At 41.0% G+C, this 27,960-nt stretch overlaps 1 protein-coding gene across 2 annotated transcripts in view; it reads left to right on the forward strand.

Moving 5' to 3' along the window:
• The window catches only part of pkn1 (protein kinase N1), a 75,290-nt gene extending 47,979 nt beyond the window's left edge, over positions 1–27,311 (forward strand). For both annotated transcript variants that reach the window (XM_008104213.3, XM_003217135.4), the window contains exons 2-22: positions 122–422; positions 6,212–6,357; positions 7,551–7,680; positions 7,954–8,099; positions 8,937–9,150; positions 9,456–9,638; positions 9,824–9,933; positions 11,519–11,662; positions 14,102–14,177; positions 14,834–14,996; positions 15,562–15,652; positions 15,773–15,858; positions 16,526–16,601; positions 16,919–17,010; positions 18,020–18,196; positions 18,476–18,538; positions 18,885–18,961; positions 19,375–19,517; positions 20,119–20,226; positions 20,524–20,604; positions 21,115–27,311. In XM_008104213.3, coding sequence (XP_008102420.2) covers positions 122–422; positions 6,212–6,357; positions 7,551–7,680; positions 7,954–8,099; positions 8,937–9,150; positions 9,456–9,638; positions 9,824–9,933; positions 11,519–11,662; positions 14,102–14,177; positions 14,834–14,996; positions 15,562–15,652; positions 15,773–15,858; positions 16,526–16,601; positions 16,919–17,010; positions 18,020–18,196; positions 18,476–18,538; positions 18,885–18,961; positions 19,375–19,517; positions 20,119–20,226; positions 20,524–20,604; positions 21,115–21,318 — 2,811 coding nt within the window. In that variant the 3' untranslated portion in view covers positions 21,319–27,311. The remainder of the gene's footprint in view (positions 1–121; positions 423–6,211; positions 6,358–7,550; positions 7,681–7,953; positions 8,100–8,936; positions 9,151–9,455; positions 9,639–9,823; positions 9,934–11,518; positions 11,663–14,101; positions 14,178–14,833; positions 14,997–15,561; positions 15,653–15,772; positions 15,859–16,525; positions 16,602–16,918; positions 17,011–18,019; positions 18,197–18,475; positions 18,539–18,884; positions 18,962–19,374; positions 19,518–20,118; positions 20,227–20,523; positions 20,605–21,114) is intronic.
• The last annotated feature ends 649 nt before the right edge of the window (positions 27,312–27,960 follow it).

Genomic DNA, 27,960 nt, shown 5'->3' on the forward strand with positions numbered 1-27,960 from the left:
TTCACTTCTGTTTTCAATTAATAGCAATGTTATATCTGAAATATAAAATGGTGGTAAATCATAATTATGGTTTATTTCTGCTCTCATCTATAATCACCTTTTTGCCATGTTTCATTTGTAGAGTGATCCAGGAAACTGGTCGGTGCTGGAGCACTTGGGTTTGGATCAGAGCTCAGATTTCTCAGACATCAGTGTACAGCAGAAGTTGGATGAAGAAAAGGATAAAATCAAGCGTGAGATCCGCAAAGAACTGAAGATAAAGGAGGGAGCAGAGAACTTGCGCAAAGCTACCACGGACCGTAAGAACCTCTCCAATGTGGAGAATTTGCTCAAGAGCTCTAACCGCAAGCTGGAAACACTGCATCACCAACTGCAGGATCTCAATGCACATATTGTTGTCAAAGACCCTGAAGAGCTAGCGGGTGAGTCTGTGTAACGGTAGAAGGGTGCAATGGTGTCAGAGATCAAGTAAAATTGGATATCAGATAGCAAGCAAAGATTCATGGAAGTGGAGGCAAGGTGCACATGTTAATTGTCCACTGTCATTGGTTTATAATCTTTGAGAAAAGATTATAAGAGAGAAGATCCTTGAGATGAGTTTGAGTGAGGTGCCCTTTAGTGAAAGATAAAAACTAACAAGCCTTGTACAAGACTTCACTGGTAGTCAAGTCAAGTCAACTTTATTTATACCCCGTCCCATCTCCCCTTGGAGACTCATGGCAGCTTATTAACTAAATTTAGACTGTTTGGTGGCATGTATTCTGAAGAAAATAGTTTGTTTAGCAAATGTGCACACAAATAAATGAAAGAAGTCACCTATATGAAATAGACTGGTGACATCTGTCTGCCTTACAGAGGGCTTTTGTAGTATATAGAACGACAATCTGTCTTGGGTATAAATACTGCCTTGTTGTGGGCTGTTTCTTTTCTAAACTTGTAAATGCATTCATTGTTTTAAATAGCCCTGCACTAATAAGGGTGCTACTTTGGATACATATCCCTAGGTACATCTTTCTAGTGAGTTAAATGCTTTAAAGGACAGTTTTCAGACACAACCAAATTCTGCTGAAATAGACTGTTTGAAACAACAGGGTGTCATCTTTAGTTGTCCTAGAAGTTTGTCCACATCTGTGGTACTTACCAGCTGATACTGATCCAATGTAATCCTACTCACAGAGTTGCTGAACAGGTTTTGCTATAGTGATAGTATCTGATTTGGCTCTTATTCAAGAGATTGTATGTGTGAAACAATTGTTAAAAGTGTCAGTGAACTGCAGAAGGCCCTAAAACTGGATTTGAGGAGTGTCTGAAATAGATACCCCACCACCCTGAATAGTTCAACTGAATGTGAAGTCACAGATGAAATGTGTGCAATCTGTGTATTGCTACCTTAAAGGAACAAAAATGTTTCTATGGGCCCTTCCAGACAGGCCCTATATCCAAGGATCTCATCCAGGTTTTCTGCTTTAAACTAGATTATATGAGTCTACACTGCCAGATAATCTGGGATCAGATCCTGGGACCTAGGCTCTGTCTCGAAGGCCCTTAGTTGTGTCTTGTTGGATATAAGTTGAGTTATTCTATGTCTGAGCTTCATTTGTTGTCCTTCTTATTCCAACTGTGTACCAAAGAGCTAGACTAGTGACGGGTCGGAGAGGATGTCTGAAAGCAATTGTGTCAATAACCATAGCCAGATCTTGACTCCATCTATTGACTAGGCTACAACAGCATTATCGGTAGTACCAGGCATAAAATCATCTAAAACATTCTGGAATCCTGAAGGATTCCTTAGTCTTTGAGGGTGGGCAATCTTAATAGGTCTGCCACCCTAGAGGGACAGACAGTAGCTGTTGTGCTAACTCTCATCAGAAAATGATATCTCCATGACAACTTAATCATTACCATGCACTGATCCATAATTTCTCCTTTCATTATGCAAAAATCGTTTGAATGTGTCAATTCAGTATTTTAATTTTTCTTGACTAAGATTGCTAGCCACTTATTTATTAATATGTAATCCTTCTGGTTCTATGCATGCTGCTTACAAGCTGCAGTGTACTTGCATTTTTGTGTGGGAGACACATAGAAAAATCAAACACTAAATTGGAAATGTTTCATGCTAGTCATCAGCCTCATTGGCACAATGGATTAAACCCTTGTGGCGGTTGGACTGCTGACCTGAAGATTGGGTTGCTGACCTGAAGGTTTCCGGTTCAAATCCACGAGATGGGTGAGCTCCCATTTGTCAGCTCTAGATTGTGAGGACACAAGAGAAGCCTCCCAGCTAACACACCCGTGTATCCCCTGGGCAACGTCTCTGTAGATGGCCAATTCTCTCACACCAGAAGCAACATGCAGTATTTATTTATTTATTTATTACATCACTTCTACCCCGCCCTTCTCACCCATCAGGGGACTCAGGGTGGCTTACAATATAAACATACACATTAAAAACAGTTGTCATCAAATTTAAAAATCCATCAAGATTAAAAATTACAATAAAATTAAGAATATCCATTAAAATATACATAATTATACATTTAAATATACATTTAAGGCGCTTTCCATGTTCATGTGGGGTCTGTCAGTAGGTCATATATTCTTATCTCATTTTTGCTGTTACTCATGCTCAAATGCCTGGTCCCATAACCATGTTTTTGTCCTCTTTCGGAAAGACAGGAGGGAGGGAGCCTGCCTGACTTCAATGGGGAGGGCGTTCCATAGGCGGGAAGCCACCACTGAAAAGGCCCTGTCTCTCGTCCCCGCCAGCCGCACCTGTGAGACTGACGGGACCGCGAGCAGGGCCTCATCTGACGATCTTAAGCTTCGAGGTGGGTCATAGCGGGAGACACGTTCGGACAGATAAGCTGGGCCGAAACCATTTAGAGCTTTATAGGCTAAAGCCAGCACCTTGAATTGTGCTCGGTAGCTAATTGGCAACCAGTGGAGCTGGTGTAACAGAGGAGTAGTACGCTCCCTGAACGCCGCTCCAGTTATTAACCTGTCAGCCTCCCGTTGGACTAATTGAAGCTTCCGAACAGTCTTCAAAGGTAGCCCCACGTAGAGTGCGTTGCAGTAGTCTAAACGGTATGTCCTCAAGTCGCTTCTGACATGATAAAAAAAAAATCTACTTAGTCCCAGTGAGCTTCAGCTGTGGCATTGGAGTGCCAAAATCATACAGCCCTTTCCAGACTTCAATACTTAGAGTTGCTAACAGTTCATGTCAACGTAGACAGCTGAAAGGTGTGTGAGAAAGCTCTATTTTGCTGCCAGACATTGTTTGTTTAAATGCTGTTTAAACATCAGCACACCCTAATCTCTTGGAGCCTTCATGCGGTAGTTGAAACTTTATACTTGGGAAGAACTGCAAAGCTTGCGTGTGTGCTCCTCCCTTTCTCTTTCCAGCCCCTATTTCCTTATGAGTGTTTCCCAGCCAGTCTCTCATTGTGGACAGAGGTACTGGTAGAGGAAAGACCTTGGCATCTGGCCGACTCTGGTGGATGTTTAACCAGCAGGGCAAGCAGTAGCAGGAAAATCAGGCTTCTGTCCACCTGCTTTATCAAGCAAAGACAAAGCCACAGTGAATCCTATGGGATACAGTTGCCTTTTTCCGCTCCCTCCCTCATGGCTGTGCACCTTGGGTTTATCCCTTGAGCTTCAAGGCACTACTTTCCAATGCAAGCTTACTTGTTCCGCTCGATCTGGACTGTGTCATATCCAGAAAGGAGCAGCCTATGTATCTGAAAAAGGAGGAAGTGAAGGCTTTTCTGCCAGCCTCCACATTGAAGTACAAGCCACTAGAAAGGGGAGGAGAGAGATCCTGTGCAGTAAACAGACTAGAAAAAGTGTGGGTCATGGGTGTGGCTATTTCCTCTCCACTAGAAAAAATTAAGAAGTAGATTTGTATCCAGGCTCAAGCTGAAGCAAGAAACAATACATTCTACTTTTCAGTGTTGTCTTTTATAGACAACATAAAACCACCGAGCCTGGCCATCACTGATGAGAGTTCGGGATGGGCATATGTCTGAGCCTATCCCTATTTAACTCCACAACTGTGATGTTTTTATACTGTAAGTACTCTTTCTAAGCAAGCCTTTTGGGAATCGAGGATCTACTTAGTGGTGTATTGGCTTAAAAGATCTGAGCTGCTCCTTTTCTTTAAGAGTTTGTTCCAGCTGGCTTGCTTTATACTACATTACACAGCAATGAATGCCAAGCCATTCTGGCAGTTGTTCTCAAGAACAGGCTCCCAATCTCATATAGATGATTCTTTGTCTCTGGGTAAAAAATTAAGGAGAACACTAATGGAGAGTGTTATGACCTTACCATTGTCCTTCCACATGATGTAAACTATCATCCAGGATTTAAAGACACAGAGTTTGAACATTGCCTTTTGCTCATTAAAAGCTTGTAGTCTGTGCCTATCTTTCAGCAGTAGTCATCAGTCCTAAAAATAGCATTCCAAGGAGCAGAGAGGATGTTATTTACTCAGCTGAATGGAATATGCCTCTGTCATAGGTCAAATCACACTCGATCAAAGTTGTGGAAGTAGGTGGTCTTTGAATCCAGAAAGATGCAGATGCTAGTTAACGGAACTCAGCGGCCATTGACAGTGCTGTTGGCAATGTGCTGTTGGGTAGAGAAGATAACAAGAGAATCCTCTTGTTGGGCCTGACAATTGCCCTTTGTTTACCCTTTCACATTAAAGGAAAATAACTGCATTTTGGTTTGTCATAGAGCGGTATAGACTCTTCTTTGGTTTCATGTAAATCTTGTGGTAATTCCTTTACAATTACTAAAACTGCTTCTATGTTATAATGAAATACAAGTCTATGGCAGACATTTGTTTTTGGGGTTTTTGTGTGTGGTTAAAACAGTTATGTTTGTTTATATATTATTTGCTTAAAGCAGAACACCCTGTCTTCACAGTTCAAAAGGTTTCCAGGGAGTTTATATGACTCAAAATGTCAATAGAATTTGAAACACATTAAAATATATCCATAATATACCATATCCATAATGCTTTCTTTCTCTCTCTTTCTCTCTCTCTCTCTCTCTCTCTCTGTGTGTGTGTATGTGTCTGTATATATATATGTGCATGTGTGTATATGTATGTGTGTATGTATGTATGTATGTGTATATATATATATATATATATATATATACACACACACACACACACACACACACACACACACACATATATATACATGTAAACAGCAAGCATAGTTGTACAAGAGGTTTTACCAGTAAAAAAAGAGGAAAGCAGCAGCATCACATTGAAAGTCAGGGCACACTAAAATGAAACAGTTCATTAAATTGGACACCATGAGCAGCCTGTGGCACTGGAGATGAGCTTTTGACTATAATGTTTAAGTTTGGTGGAATTCATTTGGGAGCAGATAGCCCCTTAGATGGCTGTTGGATTCCAAGCTGTGCAGTGCCTTGAAGTGTAGCATTTGGTCATCAATCAGAAGTCAGTAAAGTGGTTGCAAAACTGGTGAAATGGGCTGAAATCTATGTTACAAACTGCTTTGTCTTACTTGGTACTGAAGTTTGGAAACCTCTAACACAGTGGTGTTAAACTTGTGGCCCTCCAACGTTTTGGACTTCAGCTCCCAGAATTCCTGGCATTGGACAAGCTGGATAGGACTTCTGGGAACTGGAGGCCCAGACATCTGGAGGGCCACCAGTTTGATACCCTTGCTCTGATTGAGGAAGCAATTGCTTTAAGGACAATGAAGTATTTTAAAGTGCTGGCTCATGCTTTCAATCATGTGGTTACCTCCTACAGAATTCAGGGGTTTGACATTTTGGGAGGGACCTTTGCAATTCTCAGCCAAAGGTCCTTGGATTCCCTAAACTACAAGCCCCAGAATCCTGCAGGAAGCAGCCACATGATTGAAAGTGGGAGCACCTACTTTAAAACATTAATATGATATAAAGTTCTAAATGTGCTTAGCAGTTTAATTTTACTCTACCACCACAAACACCATGCATACACCAGTGTAAGCAAGTGATTATGATGTGGATTCCTAGCGTACATCTATGGTTAGAATCAACGTAGTTTGATTTACAAGGCTCAATGCACCAGCACTGTTTGTTAGAGAAGTCTAAAGACACCCATTCCTTATTTGTTAAGCAGAGATTGATGCTGTTTTAATATTTTTGTCCTGTCATTTACCTCTTTACTGTTGATTATTTTTCCCAGAAGCCCCACAGTCACCAGGCAGCCTGAGCTACCCAACAGCTACCCAAAACCGCATTGCTGGCCTGGAAAAGCAGCTAAATATTGAGCTGAAGGTGAAGCAGGGAGCAGAGAACATGATCCAGATGTATGCTAATGGCACTGCCAAGGTGTGTGTGCTACACTTGTCCTTCCCCTTATACTATTCAATCCTGACTCGTCTCTTTATCTGCTCAAGATGAGACCTCTGGAATTTATACTACATCTTGTTAACTCTTCAGCCATGAGTGGACATACATACAAACATTCCTGAAGCTAAATCACAATATTGGTCTATCTATTTGAGTATCTGTGTGTTGTGACAGGTAGTAGCTTTCCATGGTCCTTTTCCATCCTCCTACTGCAGTAGTTCTCAACCTATGGGTCCCCAGGTGCTTTGGACTACAACTCCCAGAAATTCCACCAATTTACCAGCTGTTAGGATTTCTAGGAGCTGAAGACCAAAACCCACAGTTTGAGAGGGACCCACAGGTTGAGAGCCACTGTCCTACTGGAGTTGCTAGCACCAATGGCTTGGTGGCATGCTTTAGTGGCCCTTTGCTTCAAACAAAGCAGGAATGGCAGACAGATTGAATATTTAATTACTTACGAAATACAATGATATTGGATAACAATTGCAGTAGCAGATGAAGCTGTCTGATCAGCATATTTGCTATTAGCCTAGTAGAAATCATCTGTAAATAACTGATTCTGAAATGACTAAGTAATTGCATAGCATGAATTTATCTGAAAAATTATTTAAAGATGGTTACTCTATTAATCATAATTGGAATAGTTTGCATATGGTTGCAGCAGCCAAAATTGGTCCAGATATGTACAGTTATCCTACCCATTTCTTGTGAACTCCTCTTTGAGTGGGAAATGGTGTCTGAATTGATTGCAGAAAGGCATTTTGTGTTTGTGAACTTTGAGAGATGCTTTTTTTTGATCATTTTACTTTTTTTATTACTGTTACTGATATGAAGCTGATCTGAAATATTTCAGGATTTGTGAACCTCTGTCAGATAGATGTCTTTTTTAAATGTAATTTTGTTTGAAAAATCAAATTATCCTTTTAACTAAACTCTATCCTACAGACCCCACAGGTCTCCCAAACAATAGGGTGTGTTTCCAACTCAGAAAAGTAGGGTATGGGTCCCCCCACCCAAGCTTTGAAGAGAACAGGGTGCAGTTTTTGTCAAATTGCAGAGTAACACAAGAGGAGGCAGATGGGCCGATTCTTCCCTCAGATCTGGGGATGTGGAAATGGCTGATTCTCTTCTGCTGATCCTGCTAATCCCAAACCACCTGGTCTGCTCTCTAGGATCGGAAGCTGCTACAGACGGCCCAGCAGATGCTACAGGACAGCAAGACCAAGATCAATATAATCCGCATGCAGATCCGCAAAGCTATGCAGGCTGACGAGGTGCAGCTGAATATGGAGGATGGACAAGGTGAAGAGGAGGAGGGAGAAGCCAGGCCCTGTTCACTGCAGGCCTTTTTGGTGCAGACAAAGGGATCTTTAAAAGTGAAAAGTGGGGCCTCTGTGGTACACTGCAATGGCCACACCTTTAACCTTTTAAAGTTCCCTTTTCTTAGAGGGATTTGTAAAGTCATCCTCATCATCTGCCTGGTGATGAAAAGCCATTTTCTTGAGCCTGAATTGTTTTGGCTTCCCCATAAAACTCAGCTGTTCTTCTAAGCACAGTGTTTGATATCGCTCCTAGGTAATGCTGATCTAAGTGCCATAGAGCTGAGGATCGAGGAGCTGCGCCATCACTTCAGAGTGGAGCATGCAGTCTCTGAGGGCGCCAAGAACGTACTGCGCCTTCTGGGCGCCAGCAAAGTTCAGGACCGCCATGCCATCTCTGAGGTAATAAATACTTCCCTCATTTGGGGCTACAGAGGGAAAGAATGATTTGGAAAAAGTTAGCAATTAACAGCAGTATGTGGAGAATAAGGGTATTCATCATGATGGTTATGTGTTACTCACCTCTCCGTAATCCTCACCACAAGATTACATTACCTCCTACATCACTAATAATACCCATCTCCAGAAAACAAGCAGGCTCTTCAATGAACAAGAATTCTTATCAATTTTTTTGTCATAAAGCATCTATCTTGAGAATGCATTCATAATCTGAGTTTGGGAGGAACTTGAAAGAAATACAAAACATCAGTCATTTAAAATGGTTTTAGCCAGTTTTAAATTGTCTGGTAATTCATATTCTATTTACTAGATTTGTAATATCTTAAAATTATTGGTATTGTTTTAGATTGATTTTATTGTAAGCTGCTCTGGGATCTTCAAATATAGGGCAGGATATAAACATTTTAATAAAACAAACAAAATATGGACTTCTCTGCTATTATAAATTTTCTGGAACTATAGCACCCAGTTCTAGCTGTAGATAATCATGGAAAATATGAAAATATTTGTATTTGGACTTTGCTGTGACAAGCTCTGCAGCTGATGTGTGGCCTGATATCATTGACAGTACAGCTGCATGAGAAACAAGGAATTTAGATCTCCCCTGAAGTGAATGTAGGTCTAAGACACAGAGAGTTGTGGTTTTTTGTTGTTAATATCACAGAAAGACTGCAATGTTTGTGCAAGGTTGATGACTGGAGGAGGGGAGATGGAAAGCAAGTGAAAAGTATATTAGTGATACTATTGTTTGCTCCTGACCACCTGAGCCTCTGATTATAGGCACAGATGAAGCTCAATGAATCGAGCCAGAAGTTGGATCTCCTGCGACATTCGTTAGAGCAGCGTCTGTCTGAGTTGCCCCAGGATCACCCCAAGGGCTGTATCATCAAGGAGGAGCTCATCCTAGACTCTTCGCCTACCTTCAGTGTCCGCAATAATACTTCTTACCAACATAACCAGTACAATACTCTCTCAAAGCCATCACCACTCACAGGTAACTGCCTTCCCATACCGTGGGCCTGGATGAGTGTGGTGTGCTGCCCCATTGTAAGATTTAATACACTCTTTGTGTCCTACCAAAATTTGCTCACAATGAGCAATCTTACTTTCTGCTTAAACACTCACTCCATCCCATTCTCCCTACTTCATTTGGGCTGTGATGAAGTAAAGAGACAGAGCTCCTGCTTTCCAGGAGCTCTTGTCGTGTAATATTCAAGGTTGTATGCAAATGGCTTCCTTGTTTTGAATGCTCCAGGGTATGTCTAATTGGGCCATACTCTTGCTCTTTCTCCTTGGCAGGGACACTGGAAGTTCAACTGTTAGGCTGCAGTGGTCTCTTGGAGTTTGTCCCAGGACGCACCCGTGGCTCCACTGTGTCCTTGCCTTGCAACAGCTCTTTCATGAGCCGCAGCGGGCGAGGATTGTACAGTCGCAGTGGTAGTGTGAGTGGCAGAACTACCATCAAATGTGAAGATATCAGCAGTGAGTAGCCTTGCAGAGCAGTGGGGAAAGAGCACTGAGAGAAAGATAGGCACTGGGATGCAGCCCAGTTCCACAAGTGCCCTTCGCCTTCCTGCCTTTTTTCTCAAGAGCTCATCCTGTATTACAATGGCCTTTTTCTGTTGTTTCTCAAATTTTACTCTTCGTTGTCCCTCTTGCATTTTCAGATGAGGTGAGTGCTGTCCTGAAGCTGGATAATGGAGTTGTAGGCCAGACGGCATGGAAACCCATTGGCTTACAGGCATGGAACCAGACTTTCACTGTGGAGCTGGAGAGGGTATGTGCTAAGACTTAGCCTTCTGTGATCTCCATGACTTACCATATATACTCATGTATAAGTCAACCTCGTATAAATCAAGGGCAAGTTTTGGGGACAAAATTATGTATTGTTATATGACCAATTGATAAGTTGAGAATCATTTCACAGAGAGGGAGAAATACCAGTGCTTAGGGGACCAGCTGCCCCTCACCACTGACACTTAGGGGACCAGCTGCCCCTCACCACTGACACTATTTCACCATTCAGCCATTTTAAAAGGCCAGATACAGCACCATAGCAGTGTGTAGAGGGGAGTTGGTGCTTCTTTTAAGTGTCACTCTACACAGAAATGGGAATAAATCCCTGTTTTTGAAAAAAGTACATTACTTACATTGACCCATGGATAAGTCAACTTGGATTTTTTGGCTTGATTTTTTTTTACCAAAATTTCTAGAATTATATTTCAGTACAGTAGAGTCTCACTTATCCAACACTCGCTTATCCAACATTCTGGATTATCCAACGCATTTTTGTAGTCAATGTTTTCAATACATCGTGATATTTTGGTGCTAAATTTGTAAATACAGTAATTACTACATAGCATTACTGCGTATTGAACTACTTTTTCTGTCAAATTTGTTGTATAACATGATGTTTTGGTGTTTAATTTGTAAAATCATAATGTATTTTGATGTTTAATAGGCTTTTCCTTAATCCCTCCTTATTATCCAACATAGTCGCTTATCCAACATTCTGCCGGCCCGTTTATGTTGGATAAGTGAGACTCTACTGTATATAGAGCAATGTAGTGGAGAAAAATTCTCCATTGCATGCCTATTGGAAAATAGGGAAGAATGGTATATTTTCATTCTCATTAGCTGTTGATTCTCTAATCAAATATCACCCCTAAATCATGTATATAACTATTGTATTTCATCGCACAATAGTCGCACACACATACACCTTTTTGGGGGGCATAAAATTGTATTTTTCCTTTTCTCACATAATAGTCATACCCTTGATTCACTTGCCTGTGCCTAGGCAAGTGAATCAAAGGTGCAACTCAATGGGTAAGGCTCCAATTGCCTGCATGGATGCCCCCTTGCAAAGGAAGCAGCCACACAGGTGCAACAGGTCCAGCCGCCTGTGCAACTGCCCCCTCAAAGGGACTATTATGTGATGAAAAAAGCCCCTTTTAAGGGAGCACCCACATAGCTGCCCCCTCAAAGAGGCTTTTTTCAATGCATAACAGTTGTCACTGCATAATAGTTGCACCCTTCCCCCTATTTTAAAGAGAAAAGGGGGAAAAGTGTAACTATTATGCGGTGAAATATGGTAGCTTAGGGGGAAAGGAGATATCACATGCTGACACAGCTGAGGAATTTGTCGATTGCATGACACATGATACAGCAAGAGTTACTATGATATTTTCCCCTTTGTGCTCATTGAGCAATATACTTCATAACATTGGTCTTGCTGTCTTTCTGGAGTCATTCAGAAGTCAAAAATGGTTGAGCTTTAATATAGCAGTTGTGAATCTTATGTGGAGTAAGTCATTCCTTGCTGTTGACATTTTTGATTTAATAAGTTTTCTTTGTAATAGGCAAGAGAGCTGGAGATTGGTGTATACTGGCGTGATTACCGAAGTCTCTGTGCCCTGAAATACCTTAAACTGGAGGATTTCCTTGACAACCAACGCCATGAAATCCACCTGGAGTTGGAGCCACAGGGTACTCTCTTGGCAGAGGTAACAAAAAGAAGATTTTAAGTAGTCCAGTGAGGCCTAGAAATGTTGTATCCAAGGTAGTCACATTTCATAGCTAAACACGAAAGGACTTGCAGAATGGAAGGGTTAACATAAAGTGTCTGAAATAACAGTGAGATTACCTCTACATATAGATATAAAATGGAAACATGCCTTGAGAGAAAGCAGGAATGAGAAACTCCAACTTTCAGACATGATAGATCAGCCAGCTCAGCAGCTTAACCCGCTGCGCCATCGCAGGCTCCCTTGATGTTCATTGCTTTTTTAAAAAAATCTTTTTTTAAAGGTACTACTGTACTACTGTATTTCACCACATAATAGTTGCACTCCCCCCTTTTTTCTTTCCAAAAATCCATAGGCAGAGACTATGGAGAGACAGTAAATGTTTTACTACAATACTTGTGTCACTCCCTGTCTAGCAATGGTGCTACACAATAATTCTTACATGTCCCTCTGCCATGAGATAAAAACAGTGCTTCTGGTCATTTGGAATATTCTTCTTACAATAATAAGTTCTTGTTTGAACAGTAGATCTGAAAAATGCAGGTTATCTATAATACAAACACTACTTGTAGGGTGGGAAGCCCTGAAGATATCTGTACTACAATTTCTAGATGAAAAATTGCAATTATTTGAGAAGAACCAAAATGCCTGAATCACTATGTTTCATTTACATGGTGCAATAGTTAATATTCATTATGGATAAGGACCATAACTGGCCAGAATATTGTATCATTTTAACTTTAGCCAGTTTCTGTCTTGAAAACAGTTTTCCTTTCTCAAATAATTTTTGTTATGAGAATTCTTGTTTGTTTATATTTAACCTTGGCTTTGGTGTACTACCCGGGGAGACAGTTGAGAAAGTGAAGTCAAAATATCCCAGCTTCTATTTTGTGTATGTTTCTAAAATGGATGAAACAACAACCTCTAACCCACTAAAGTGCTAAAGTGGTTGGCTTATGAACACAGAGATTAATTAGAGGGTTGCCACCCTTTTAAGTTTCAGGGATACTGTTTCTTCAGATAGTTTTCATCACTGTGTTTATTATTTTCATGTGAGTGTTTATCATTTTGTATGTTATGTGTGGATTTATAAAGAACTAGCTTGGGGACCCGGCAGTGCCAACTTCAATTTCCCAAACTTCTGCAGTAAGTTTAGTTGCAGCTCAATTCTGTTGTTTGTTTTGTAGACAGATTGGAAAGGGAAGGGGAGTAGGCGGGGTCATGCAAATTCCACAGCAATGGAGAACCCTGGGATGCCTGCCTGTGGTGGAAGAGATAGCAAAATGTAGGATGAAATTGTCCCCAAATGAAAGCATTCCTTGGGTGGTGGTTTGTAGTGTTTAGGGAGGACATTGGCAGGGGATGGGCTACATGTTCATGGTGCTCGCTGTAACCTCAATGTCAGTGCAAAGTAGTGACTTACTAGCTTTTGAGCAGTGGGAAGTGTAGCCTGTTTGTGGAGGCTGGAGGCTGTCTCTGTGAGTGGAAATGCGTGCCACATACACACATATGGGTTTTCACTTTTATTGTGGATTGGATTAGATTAGATTTAGATTTAGATTAGATAGATTAGATAATCTATTCTAAATCATGATTGTAATTTATGTTATCATTTTATGCCTTTGTTTCTAATTTAATGGTGACTTTAAGGGAAATTTATGGTTTCAGGGTTGTTGTATGTCTTTCAGGCTGTGTGGCCATGTTCCAGAAAAATTCTCTCCTAACGTTTTGCCCACAACTATGGCAGGCATCCTCAGAGGCTGTGTGGCATGGTTTTTTAAAAATATTTGTTCACAGGGGGTTCACATTTGCCTTCCCCTGAGATCAAGAGAATGTGCAATGATCCAATGATCAAACAGGCCTTTGAACTCAGGTCTTCAGAGTCATTGTCCAGTGCTTAAACCACAACACCATGCTGCCTCTCTTGGGTCATGATAGAAATGTCTAAATCAACTTTTTTACTAGGTTCTTTTATTCTTTAGCACAGAGAAAGGATGTGAAACCCATGTCCCTACAGATGTTGTTGGACTATATTTCTAAACATACTGGCTAATGTTGATGGGGAGCCCAGAAATAATTGGAAATCATAGATCCACCATCCCTAGTAGAAGGGGTCAGGATTTCCTGAAGGTGACTATTTAAAATCCAAGAGAATAGTGAGTGGAAGCTCTTCATTCTCTTAGCCCAGAAAATGAATACTTCCTTCTTACTGAATCTTATGGCAAAACCAGACTTCCTCACATTAGAGGGAAATCACTTCAATCTCCGTCTACCTCAGCTGCTTAGTTTTTAGGTAGCTATCAACCTGTTAGCCTTGGTCTTTAGGCCCCTTTTGTACTCTGCTAGTGTTTGGGCTGGAGTGGCTGTCAAGTGTGCAGTCTGTCTTAGCTGAGCTTACCTTATTTTCCTTTGCTGCAGGTTACTTTTTTTAACCCTGTCATTGAGCGCATACCCAAACTTCAGCGACAGAAAAAGATCTTCTCTAAGCAACAAGGTAAGAAATGGGACACATTCTGAAGAATAGAACTATAATCTCCATCATCCAACTTTGCTTGGACTACAGGGATGTTCTCTTAATACACATTGTGAAAGATTTGATTGCATCACACATGTCTGCCAACAAGGCAGCTTTAGACAGCTGTGGAAATGTGCTGTCATGCATATTCTAGTGTCACATTTAGTGACAATGAGATGCTAATGCCATTTTTGTTGAGCTGCTGTTTTGCTGTGAAAGCTGTATGACATACTGTTAAGGATAAATATCGATTCTGGTTTCTGTCACTTTGAAAGCAAAAGAGCCTAGTGACAGTCTGTGCAAAGTATTCTTTCAAGGGATATTTAAAATCAGGTTTGAACCTTAAAGGTTGAAACACATCAAACTTTCTACTAGTTTATATGGTCTGAAAAAGATATTACAGCAAAATGTGGAAGATAAGGGTATTAGTCATAATGGTTATTGTAACACCTTGAGGATCAAAGACAACATAGCTCCAAATGTGAGCAGCAGAATGCAGTTGCCTTGCTTGGGAGCTTTCCAGAGCCATCTGGAACACCAATGTGGAACCAGGATGCTAGAATAAATAGGCTTCCAGTGTTTACAGCAGTGCTTGCACTATTTGGAGTGACTCTGCCTCTTTCTCTTCTTCCAAGGCAAGGCTTTCCTGCGTGCCCGCCAGATGAACATTGATATAGCCACATGGGTGCGACTCCTGCGGCGCATTATCCCCACGGCCAGCACCACAGGGACTTATAGCCCCTCAACACAGATGAACCCAGCAGTTGGCTCAGAAAGTAGACACAGCCTAAATTCTGGGTAGGCCATTATACTTGCTAGAAAGGTAGCCTGCCGTGCTATGAAAACCATATTTTTCATAGGAAGACAATCCAAATGGCAAACTTTCTTTCCTTTCTGTTGCCAAAAATGAGGCAAATGTATTTGAGATGATTATGTTGGGATGCCCTATGCTTTAATGATAACAAGTCCCATGTAAACCAGTGAAGTTATAGGCATCTAACAGAAGTGATCTCCAATTTACCATCACCAGTCAATGTGAATATGTATATCTCTATGCTTTTTATGGCAGCTAAGTATTATGCAAGTTTCTCTGCTTTATATTTCTTTCATAACTATGCAAGCTCTACATCCCTATACAGTTTTCTTCCAGAATCCCATTTGCAAAGCAACCATAGCTCTTTTCAGGAGCAACCACTTCTCTTTGTCCAGGATATCTTTCTGAAGGCTTAGTTTGTACCTTAACCAGTCAAATAACTGTTTGTGAGATACAAGGGGGCTGACTTGTCTTGGAGACAAAAACCTAGGTGATGTTTTCCACACCTTCTGACTAAGCTGCAGCACCCATGATTTTCCCCTTCTCTAGGGACGTTGCCATTGAGAAGCTGAACTTAGAAGGTGACAGAGTTGAACAGATGGGCCAGGATGACAGTGAACTGCCCGGGAAGGTGTTGTTGGTATGTTTTCTTCCCTTTTTTGACCAGGTCTTACAGGAGCTTATTCTTGTCTCCTGTGTCATAAACACAGATAGTTGCCTTAAGGCTCTCTTTAAGTGTGTGCTCGGTTTGCTTCTTTAGGGCCTGCAAACTGGGGAGGAGATCCCCTTCCAATTGGAACTGGGCCCAGGATGTGAGGCCAGAGGATCTGAGAGTATTTTTCCCAGGTAAGGGTCTAAGGGGTAAACATCTCTCCCCTCTGCTCTTGTTTTATAACTCTGCCTCAGTCACATTTTCTTACTATAATCTGGTCCTACCTCCTGAGCAGGGCTCATACAGCATGGTGTGTCTTAACCTGTTCTCTGTCATCAGATGACACTCCAGACCTTGGGGTTCTTTTTCTAGGTACCCTTTCTGTACTTGAAATGTAGAATAATTGTCTCTCCAGACTGAATGTCTGGTATTTTAGATCCTTTTGTAGGAAATCGATCCATGCCCTTCATTTTTTGGTGAGACTGAATGGGGCAAATGATAATGGTTGTATACCAGTTATATATTGATTGATTGATTGAATTTGTACTCTGCGTTTTCCATGGGATTGGATACAAGGTGGCACTCAGCTCAAACAAGTCCTTTGATCCTTGCAGTTTCTTGGAGGATCCTTATTCTTTTCAGCTTTTTTACAAGGGCTGTAGTTTTTCAGCCAGTTCCTATATTTGTCAGAGGAATTAGTTTTAGAATCCTATTCTCCCCCTGGATTAGTTGCATATGGGACAGAGAAAAAAGTCAATTATGATAATGGTGAGGATAATTTCTTGATGATTCCAACTTCCCAGTACTTCAGGGGAGGGGGAGAAGATAATATCTTTGACTTGCTCTTTCATCTTGCAACAGCCACCTGAGAAAAACACCTCTCACTATGGATGATTTCCGTTTTGTAGCTGTGCTGGGCCGTGGACACTTTGGCAAGGTGAATATTGCCTAACTATGTGAGGTTCTTGTCATTTCCTTTCCTTCAGAATTTCCAGTATCTATCTGCCATTAAGCAGCGTATCTTCCTCTCCCCATTTTGACGAATTCAAAGCCATCTACCATGTATTGCAGAGCAGAATGTGTGCAGAGGGTGAGATGGGTATGAGTTGAGGACCTGGGAGCTTTGGCTGCTTACCTCTAGCCTGTATTGATATTTTCTTTTTGGTTGTTATCTCTAGTGACAATACTTGTTTGGTGGTAGTAGTCACTATCTCTAGTAACTATTGTCTTGGTGATGTTTTTCTTTGGATGTAGGTGCTACTATCCGAGTTACACCGAACAGGGAATCTGTTTGCTATTAAAGCCTTGAAGAAGGGAGACATCATTGCTAGGGATGAGGTGGAGAGGTGAGTCTGTGCTAGCGACAGAAAAAGTAATAATACTACTGTGATTGAAGTGGGGGGAAGGGAATGTTGTAGCACCTGTTTTTTATTCTGATACCGCATTTGCACTAATTTGGTATAAGGCCCAACCATTCTGTGCTTTGCTCATGTTTTTGTTGCAGAAAGAATGATGTGCTCAGAGATGTGTTTTGACTTCAAGAAAGAGAGATGGTATTTGTACAGAAGGGTGGAAAATCATTTTGCTTTTCCTTCTACCCTTTCATTTGTTTACTTCACTTCCCAATTCCCATACAATGTCATCACTCAGACTCTTAAAGAGAAAGGCTGGATTTACGCTATAAGTAGATATACCTCTTGCACTGATAACTTTTAGGTCATTACAGCTACCAAGCCTCTAACCACATATATGTACAAGGGTAGAAGTATAATTAACTGCATGATAAGTTGGTCACTAGATGCACACTCTTGTGGCAAGGTTTGTTTTTATGGGATTGTGAATGAAGGACATTGTCTGACATGTTAAATGCCTGCCTCCAGAACTGCATCATTTTAGTAAGATGACTTTACATACATACTATATATGTAAAGAGAATAGGACTTGGAGCAGTGGATTCAAATTACAGGAAAGGAAATGCCACCTGAATATTAAAAAGAACTTCCTGATCGTAAAAGCTGTTCAACAGTGAAACTCTCTGCCTTGGAGTGTGGTGAAAGCTTCTTCATTGGAGGCTTTTAAACAAAAGCTGGATGGCCATCTGCTGGAGTTACGTACTTTGATTGCACTTTTCCTGCATGGCTGCGGGTTGGACTAGATGGCCCATGTGGTATCTTCCAACTATATGATTTTATGATTCTGTGTTGATGCAGTCACTTCTATATGTTTTCATACACCAAGACTAAATAACTGTATATGTGGGTAATAATGATAGCTGATGGTTGTGCTAATTAACAAGTACCAGTTAGACTATGGTTGTCACCTACTATAATATAGCTTTTCCTTTCTTCTTGTTAGCCTGATGTGTGAGAAACGGATCTTCGAAATTGTGACCCATGCAAAGCACCCCTTTCTAGTGAACCTTTTTGCCTGTTTCCAGACACCACAGCATGTCTGTTTTGTTATGGAGTACACAGCAGGTGGAGATCTCATGATGCACATCCACACAGATGTATTCACAGAGCCACGTGCCACGTAAGTGCTGGGTAAGAGAGAGGGAGGCACATTCTGCAAAACACAATCAGGTTAGAGGCTAACCAAAAGAATCCTGTCTGGTGCTTTATAGATGTCACTTCCCTTCCAGTACACCAATAGCAGGTCTTGGCTTCTTGCTTTATGGATTCCCCTTGTTGTGTTATGTTCCCCCCACCCGAAACTCCTGGAGCTTTGACACTGTAGTCATTGTTGATTTCCAGAATAGGACTAGGTGTTATCTAGTGTTACAATGGTTTCCCCCTTTGTTGCCTTATGCAGATTTTATGCTGCTTGTGTTGTCCTGGGGTTGCAATTCCTTCATGACCACAAAATTGTATACAGGTAAGTAACACCACATAGGCCATGCTTCCAATATTCTTCCATCTTCCATAGCCCTTTTAACATCTTTTCATGTCAGATACTTGCACTACACTAGTTCTTGTAACGTTTTAAAATGAGTGGTTGCTTTGAAATGTGAGTGGTGTTCTCTTGCATGCAGAACTGGTTTTGCTAATAGTGTAGTTTCCATATCCTTCCACCAAAATAGATCAGGCCTATTTCCATATTTGAACACATTTTCAGTAACCCCATAAGCCACTTTTGGGGCAGCAACCAATGTTTTTGTAGACTATTTTTGTAGACTGTTTTTGTAGTCATGTTTTCTGCATACATTTCTCTTCTCCTGCAGGGACCTGAAACTGGATAACTTACTGCTGGATACAGAGGGATATGTGAAGATCGCAGACTTTGGCCTCTGCAAGGAAGGTGATTATTTGGGCTGGAATGGCTTCCTCACCACCAGGGATAGGATTCTGTAAATCAAAATTCAAACATTACGCAGCCAGCTTTCAGAAGTGATACCAGATGAACATACCGCCCTGGTTAGCAATAAACTTATATCCAACCATCCCAAGAAGAAAACAGTTTAGGTGTAGGGAAGAGAAGCAGAAAATAGTATCTGTTTTGCCAAGATCTTGTGTTCTGGCTCATAATTCTGTGAAATCTCAACAAAGTGCAACAGTATTAAAACTTCACTATTATCATGAGAAACGATGCACTTTTGTCCCTTTACCATCTCTCCCCCACTCCTAAGTTTTAGATGCTTACTCTTTCATGTATTTTGTATAGGATTGTTGATGAGATCATGCTTTCATAACAGCTTTCTTCTGCTTTGGTAGGGATGGGCTATGCTGACCGTACAAGCACATTCTGTGGCACACCAGAGTTTCTGGCTCCTGAGGTGCTGACAGATACATCATACACAAGAGCTGTTGACTGGTGGGGCTTGGGTGTCCTTATCTATGAGATGCTTGTTGGGGAGGTGAGTCTCATTTATATGACTATGGAAACCATGCTGCCAGTGAGTCAAGGAATTAAGTATTTGGTAGTGAAACACAGATTTGATTGTATGCAACTGCAAAATGTAGACATCTTGTTATTTGCTTTCACATGATTTCTCATTTGTGGAAACCCTAAGGTGAAACTATCACAGGGTATAATGTGTTGTTGAAGGCTTTCATGGCCGGAATCACAGGTTTTTCTTAGCATGATTTGTTTCGAGGGGAGTTGCCCATGCCTTCCTCTGAGGCTGAGAGTGTGTGACTTGTCCAGGGTCACCCAGTGGGGTTTCGTTGCAGAGCACAGAATTTTAACCCTGGTCTCAAGAGTCTTAATCCCACACTTAACCACTATACTACACTGGTTGATAGAGGAAATTAAACAGGGTCTTGGTTCCCCATTAAGATCCTAAGTGAAAAAGAGGTACATGTTGAGGTGAGTAAGCCTAATGTAAGTCAGGCTTGATACTGGAAGCCATACGAAGAATTTTAGGTGGAGTGAGATTACTTCTAAGAATTACTTTTAAAAAAGCGGACTTTAAAAAAATACACACCTCTCTACTGATTGTGCCTCTTGGTTTGCAGTCCCCTTTCCCTGGAGATGATGAAGAGGAAGTATTTGACAGCATTGTCAATGATGAGGTGCGCTATCCTCGCTTCCTTTCCACAGAGGCCATTGGTATCATGAGACGGGTAAGTGTAAGTGCTTCTTGGCTGAGTAAAGACATAACAGAGCCAAAGAGGATAAGAAGCTGGTCTAGGCTGAGGGGAACAGGGAGGAGGAATGGGACCTTCCACACAATGACATAACTTTCTATAGTCACCTATTTGCCTTGCTTCAAGCCTGGGTGGTATCAGAAGGCTCACAGAAGACGCGTGCACCTTTGTCCACCCATCCCTGGACAGAGGAGACAGTGGGTGGCAATTAGTTAAGTGTAGGTTAACCTGTCCCATGTGGTAGCCCAGCACTACTCATTGTTTTCCATTTAGCTGTTGCGGCGGAACCCAGAACGACGGCTGGGCTCCAGTGAGCGTGATGCAGAGGATGTCAAGAAGCAGCCATTCTTCAGGGTCAGTATAAGTTTCTCTCTCCTTTCCTATAGTCTTTCTTTAGGATATGCTAACAGAGAGAGGGGGGGGGGAAGACTATCTAGTTTCTTGGTAAATAGAAAGTTGCTATTTTTGACACAGGCCATACCCATGTGTCAGATATTGCCTCGTAAATACACAATTTAACAAATTTGATCCAAATTACAAGGCAAACGAAAAAAATGTACACCAGGAATCCATGCTTCCTGCTATTCAAAAATATAGCCATGTTATTCTGGAATATTAGCATGCAAAGAAATCTTGAAGCACCTTAAATGCTAACTAAGAGATCAAAATTGGTAGCATAAGATTGTAGGGCCCTTTCTACACTGCCATATATTCCAGATTATATACTCAGATAATCCACATTATCTACTTTGAACTGGATAAACCAGTTCAAAGCAGACAATCTGCATTTTATATGGCAGTGTAGAAGGCCTAATTATACTTCCTCAGATGCAGTGCTTATTGTGGGTTTCTTTATTTCCACAGAGCATTGAGTGGGAAGCTCTGTTGGCCCGTAAAATCAAGCCGCCATTTGTGCCAGTTATTAAAGGCCGTGAAGACATCAGCAATTTTGATGAAGAGTTCACCGCTGAAGCAGCCTTGTTAACGCCACCCCGTGAATCACGGCCCCTCACCCAAAAGGAGCAGGATTCCTTCAAAGACTTTGACTATGTTTCCAATGCCTGCTAGCTCTGGGAGTGGGGGCAGGGAGATCCCCCAAGACTGCCAGCCCTACAAGGCGGGCTCTGCTCCTCAGTGACTCTGATGCTTGCTAGCCCTGCCTGTAGCTCCAGGAGTGGAGCTGGGAAAGCCCAGCACACTGCCAACCTCACAGGGGACAGTAATGTTCACCAACATGTGCCAGCTCTGGGATTAGATAGGGAAAGCCCTGGAAATATTTCTGCACCCTACAACATGCAATATCGTTTATGCAGAAAGTTGGACACTTGCTAGTTCAAAGGGAAGGGCAGAAAGAGAGAGCATGCGGGCCAGCCCAGTATGATAGGCTCTGTGGAGTGAGCGACTTGAGCAAAAGAGTTTCCATTACAGTACTTTTGTCTCTACCAATTACCAAACTTTCTTCTGAAACAAAGGAAAACATTTTTTCATTGTTAGGAAGTTGTTGGTATTGGCATTGGAGCTAATCAGTTTAAATGCCCATCTCTTCTTCTAACACACACTTGTGGCAGGTGTTTTGTTTTATTTTGTTTAAAAGAACAGTGCTGCAACAAAATGTCTTGTCCTTCTGTTGAAGCCCATTGTTTCACGTTCTGAACCCAGAAAGGAAAACCTCAATAATTTTTCTGAATCTCAGCCTTGACTTTCTCTCAAAAGGTCCCAAAACATAGTGGGAGTTTAGACTAATGATAGACAGATTCCCCTCTACTTGACTTGGGAATCAGCACTGTATTTATGAGCTTTTTTGGCAAATATTTGGAGAAGGTTCATCTTTCTCCCCACCACCACCAGATTTTTCTCCAGTCTTATGATGTCAGCATATTTGTCTTGCTAGTGCACATAGATGTGTACAATTGCCTTCCTTGTGAACTCTGCACTATACAGTGGGCCTTTGCTATCTGCTGTAGTTTGGCTCCAGACTTACCCTGCTCCCCATGGATACCCAAATCCATGGTGTAGTAAAATGCCCCCCCCCCCTATATAAAATGGCAAAATCAAGGTTTGCTTTTTGGATTTTGTAGTTGAATATGTTCGAGCCATGGATGCAGAATCCATGAAAATGGAAAGTGGACTGTAATTTCATTTGTGCCATTATCGAGCCAACATCACCATCCAAAAGAGGGAGCTGCATGGAAGATGAACAAAACATGCTTCAAACTAATTTCTGTGACAGGTTTCAGGTTGGATTGGGGAAAACCACCTCATAAAATAATTGCAAGAAACAATCAAGACAATAAACTGACCCAGGCAGCTGCTTGGTTGTAAGGCCCTAGTCTGTATCAGCCAATTAAATTGAGACAAATAGGCAATAAACATTTAATAATTTCTTTATATGGGCAGCAAATGAGTGTCTGCGCTTGGTCTGTTGACTGCTGACCATACAAGCACAGAATGTAACATTACGAGGTAGAGAAGACCTATTCAAGAGAAATAACATTTGATTTGCAGTACAACTAGATATTGCAGGCTAGATACATTCATTTGCTCTATTACAGATTTTAATAATATTACAAGTTTTGATCTGTCATTTAGAGATTACTGATGGGGTCTTTGGTCCTTTTCCATCTGGATCTCCTACTAAAGGTGTATTTCAAATGTAGGGAGAAGAGAATATGTTGAAATACAAAGCTCTTCTAGATAGTTCCTAGTACTCCTAATCCAAAGACTTGGCGCAGCTGCTCTGTCTTGCATTTTTTTTTATAAATTTTCTTTGAAAGGAATAAAGACAGAAGCAGCTATGGAAGCAAATGGCAGGATTAAACATGAAAAGTGATGTCTGAAAACCACTAAAGCCTAAATGCAATTCTATAAACAAGGTGATAAAATAAAAGCCTTGTCTGGAAGCACCCTCTTGAGCCCCCATTAATCTTCTGATTTAAATTCTACCCCACCCCAGTTGTGATCCTTGTCCTATTTTGCCAAGTGAAATGTTGGTCCTGTGATTGAGCTCTGGCTATTCAAGAGTTAGTTGTAAAAGAAGCAGTGTAGCTGTAACCAAGCACTTGTGAGAATTTTTTGGCAGACAAACAACACATGTCCCAGAAAAATTATTATTGGAGTGCAAACAGTTACTAGAAACACTATATGCTCAGATAAGAGGTCCTTCTTGATGTCCCCATTAAAATCTATGTGCATCCTTGGCACTAATCCTGCATAATTAGTTGTCTTCATACAGCGCCTCTTAGGAGGAATTCTGTTCCACATACCATTTCTTCATGTCTTCTACATTTGAGCCCAATATTCATGAGTAGATGTATATGTGAGTAGAGCACACTTAAGCAGAGGCAGCCAATACCACTGTACTGTATATTACCTTTCAAAAAATTGGTAGCCTGTGCCTGATACTATGATACTGTAAGTGTTGTTGTTTATATCACACTACTGCCATGCTGTCTTTTAAAATGAGAACAGTTCATCAAGAATAGCTGCCGGTTCTTTACTCTGATATGACTAAGCGTACATGGAAAAATAGGTAAGGTTCATCCTTTTCCAACTCAGGTCACTTTGATTGTCAATATGAGGGGATTGTTAAGATCCTGCACACAAAGTAGGTTAGTCTTTGAGTGTCCAACCTTACAAAGCAGAACTTTTGGCATTTGATTAAGATGCCATACCCCCTGCTGTTACAATAAGGGGCAAGTCCTCCTTGCTCATGCAGAACAAGGCACTTCCTTAACATACTTGTATCCTCCAGCTTACGCTCAGGTTCCTCTTAGTGATCGCTCTCCCTTTTTTGAACCCCAGCCTGTTCTCCCAGCAGCTATCAGGCACCTGACTCTGAAGAACAAGATTTGAAAATTCCAGTCCACAATGGTAGAAAGAAAGTCTGGACTTTTACCTGAGAGAAATCTGTATAAGCCATTGCCTTGGGAAAAAATAGGGCCAGCAATTTATTTGTTTTATCATTCTGCATAGGGAGGGAAATATTCTGCCACTCCGCTGCCAAGAATGCTGAAAAATCTTCAGAGTTCTTCAGAGGGATTTAGTATATTTGGTGCTTTGAGCAGCTTGAGGATTTTTCATTCTGCCTCATTCATTGTATAACTTTGTACTGGTGCTGTTCTTTCCTTTTCACACTACTTCAAGAACTGACCTTATCCTCATTTTACTCTATAGTATAACCTGGTTTTCCAGGGCTTCTGGCAGTGATCCTAAATTCTAGGAGGGAGAGCTTGCTGCAGCCAAGATTGTGGAGGGCTTACATTCAAATTTTCACCTTGAACTCCTGAAAGAGAAGCTGTTCCAAGATGCACTGTTAACTTTCTCTGTGCCTCTTTCTCTGCATTATTGCCTCTTACCTCTTTCCTAGGACATGTTCATGTTCGGTATCTGTATGGATATTATGCTAGGAGACATTATCATGCTAAGGACTTGAAGCTTTGTCTTGAGTTTCCTTTTTTATGTAACTACCTCTGTTGCCTGACCAGAACCACACTGTGGTCACAAAAATGCTGCCTAGATTCAACATTTATCTACTATAAGGCCTCTGTTCTAAACTGTAGACATGTCAGTCCACATCTACTCAGTCTCACAAAGGCTTATTGGACGATACGTAATGTAAAATGCAGTAAGTGAGCAATGTCATTTGTTAAGGTAAGAGACAAACCTTCTGGATATAGTTCCCACCGCCACTCCCCACCCCTGGATTAGATTCAAGAACAGTACAGTTATCATTTTTGTTTTTGTAATTCTGGCTCCCTGAGTAATTTGTGGTAGAAGAAAGGAAACTAGCATAGACCTTTGTTAAAATGCGAGTTTTATCTAGATGCAGAGTCCCATTGCCAGCATTCCCAGAATTTCAAAATATAAATTGGACATGCTTCGTACCACTGAGCTCAAGGGCATGACCTGCTATAGAAATGTGTTTTAGGATTACTGAGGCAAGCTTGCAATTTTGAACTGGACTTAAATTCCACATTGAGTCTGTTTTTTATTTTTCTAAAATCATATTTCTAACTCTTGAGATTGCAGCTGTTGTCTTTAAACGTGTATGTGTTTGAGCTAGTGAAACTCTTAAAATTCAAAAATGGATCTAAAACTTTCAGGCATTTTTCAGTCACCTGTGTAGGTTTCTTTGCCCAGTCGAATATGTGCAAATTACCTACTTTTTGTGTATTATAGAGCACGCATAATTAATGTTATCTTCTGCAGATAATGTTACATCGTGTGCAGCTTGTCAACATCTCCCTTCAACTGTCCAATTCTGGGAACCACAGTTGAAGGGAGATGTTGACAAGCTGGAAAGCGTCCAGAGGAGGGCGACTAAAATGATTAAGGGTCTGGAGAACAAGCCCTATGAGGAGCGGCTTAAAGAGCTTGGCATGTTTAGCCTGCAGAAGAGAAGGCTGAGAGGAGACATGATAGCCATGTACAAATACGTGAAGGGAAGTCATAGGGAGGAGGGAGCAAGCTTGTTTTCTGCAGCCCGGCAGACTAGGACACGGAACAATGGCTTCAAACTACAGGAAAGGAGATTCCACCTGAACATTAGGAAGAACTTCCTCACTGTGAGGGCTGTTCGACAGTGGAACTCTCTCCCCCGGGCTGTGGTGGAGGCTCCTTCCTTGGAGGCTTTTAAGCAGAGGCTGGATGGCCATCTGTCGGGGGTGCTTTGAATGCGATTTCCTGCTTCTTGGCAGGGGGTTGGACTGGATGGCCCATGAGGTCTCTTCCAACTCTACTATTCTATGATTCTATGATTCTTGGTTTTTAAGATTGATTTCAGTACATCGTGTGCAGCACCTTGAGTCCAGCCAAGAATATACTAGAGAAGTCCTGTCCTTTTCCCCTCATGGTGTGGGGAATGTAGCAAAGCATACAGAAAATGAGCTGAATTCTTCAAGTAAATTTCCTTTATGCTGGGCCCAATATTCATTTCAGTATGTCATTTTAAGAAAAAGACTACTGAATGTATTTTGACATTCGATCTTATATTTTACATTCAATATTCCCAAACTTACTTTGCAGAAGAAATGGACGCTTCATGAGAAAAATTCCCTATTAGGCCTTAAGCCTTTGAGGCTATTTAAAAGACCATAAGTTTTTAAATACCATTACAAACATCCCTACCCAAAAGTCTATACAACCCATTGCCTCAGAAAGATGTAATGAACGTGACATTACAGCATTTTGCTCAGGAAAAATACGGAATTCGGTGTTCATTCTACCTTTTTTCATGGGCATCTGTTCATAATAAACAAGGTTGAACTAAATAACTAGTAACTACAGCAGATGATCTCATGATGCTAGGCTTGAGACCTGGACATGTATGGTTGCTTCATTCTACTGGTGAGAATTTCCTCTCCTGTGAAAAACTATCTTTACACCATCAGAGCCAATAGAGCTAAATCAAACTGCTAAAATCAACCCACCTCTGAAGTTTCATTGAAAGCTTGCTGCTTCTAATGGTGAAACTAACTTTCCATGATGCCTCTTGCATGTATGAACTATCACTGGTAAGGCATAATTTCTTTGTTTATCAGCTTCCAAGTTGGATTCAGTCTGACAATCACATTTCAAATTGTTCATTCCATTCCATAAACTTCTCACTAGTATAGCATATGGCTCTAGAGTATGACGTAGGAAATTTTAGAGTAAAAGTACAGTAATCACTCAGCTTAAACAAATAGCACGGGTAGCAATTTCCTGTATTAAGAAGATAGTAAACCCTACTTGACTGCCTCAGTTAAAACACCTTTCCAGTGCTGTACTTTTGTGTGTGATGTTGATCTTGCCATTTAAACAAGTTTTCAGATGAATTTCACATCCATCCTTTCTTATCTCTTACTGAATAATGCTGTTTTCAATATGGCTAGATGGCAGAAATTGTTAATTTTCCTTGGATCAATGTAGCAATTGATGCTTAAATTGGAAGTTCCAGTTTGGTCTTTTTCCACATTAGACTTAATTTATTAACACCTGCTCCTATGATGCCTATATACTGCATGGCACACAGTAGAATGTTGCAATTGCTGCTATCAATAACAAAATGTGTGCATAATACATTTCTTGGGTCTTTTGTTGCACATTGTCATTCTGAAAAAAGAAATTGAGACTCCTATTGTTGCTGTGTGCCTTTAAGCCATTTTAGACTTACAGTGATCCTAAGACGAATTTATCACACGGGTTTCCATTTGCTTAGTGTCAAAAGTTATTTATGGAGAATCCAAGTTGATAGTAAGATATGATGGACTCCTAAAGTGAATTTTCAGATAACCATAGTCATTTTTGAGTGCCTTATTGATGGGGAAGGGATTTCTTCATTGCCCTATACACTTAATTGAGCACAACCAATATTTCTGAGTAAGGCATACATAGGATCACATTGGTAATCTTCCTACATGTTCCTTCCCTAGACAAAAAGGTACATCATTTTAAAATGTGGAGGAAAATGGAAGTTTTGGGGGAAATGTGGCTGCGATAGTGGCTTTGGTCTCTTCGTTCTTTTCTGTTTAGAAGGGTGTATATAGTGGACCTTTACAATCCTTTATTGGAAGTATGACATTGTATTCTACCGCCACTCACCCCTTCTTGTTATGGCAGAATTACCCAAACATGTTCCTCCTCATTTGAAAAGGATGACTTAGATACACGAAACATCTGGCACCTACTAATTGAAGAGTACCCCTATTTTTAATTTTTTTTTTAAGCAGA

This window comes from Anolis carolinensis, chromosome 2, assembly GCF_035594765.1.
Source record: "Anolis carolinensis isolate JA03-04 chromosome 2, rAnoCar3.1.pri, whole genome shotgun sequence".
Classification (NCBI taxonomy): domain Eukaryota; kingdom Metazoa; phylum Chordata; class Lepidosauria; order Squamata; family Dactyloidae; genus Anolis; species Anolis carolinensis.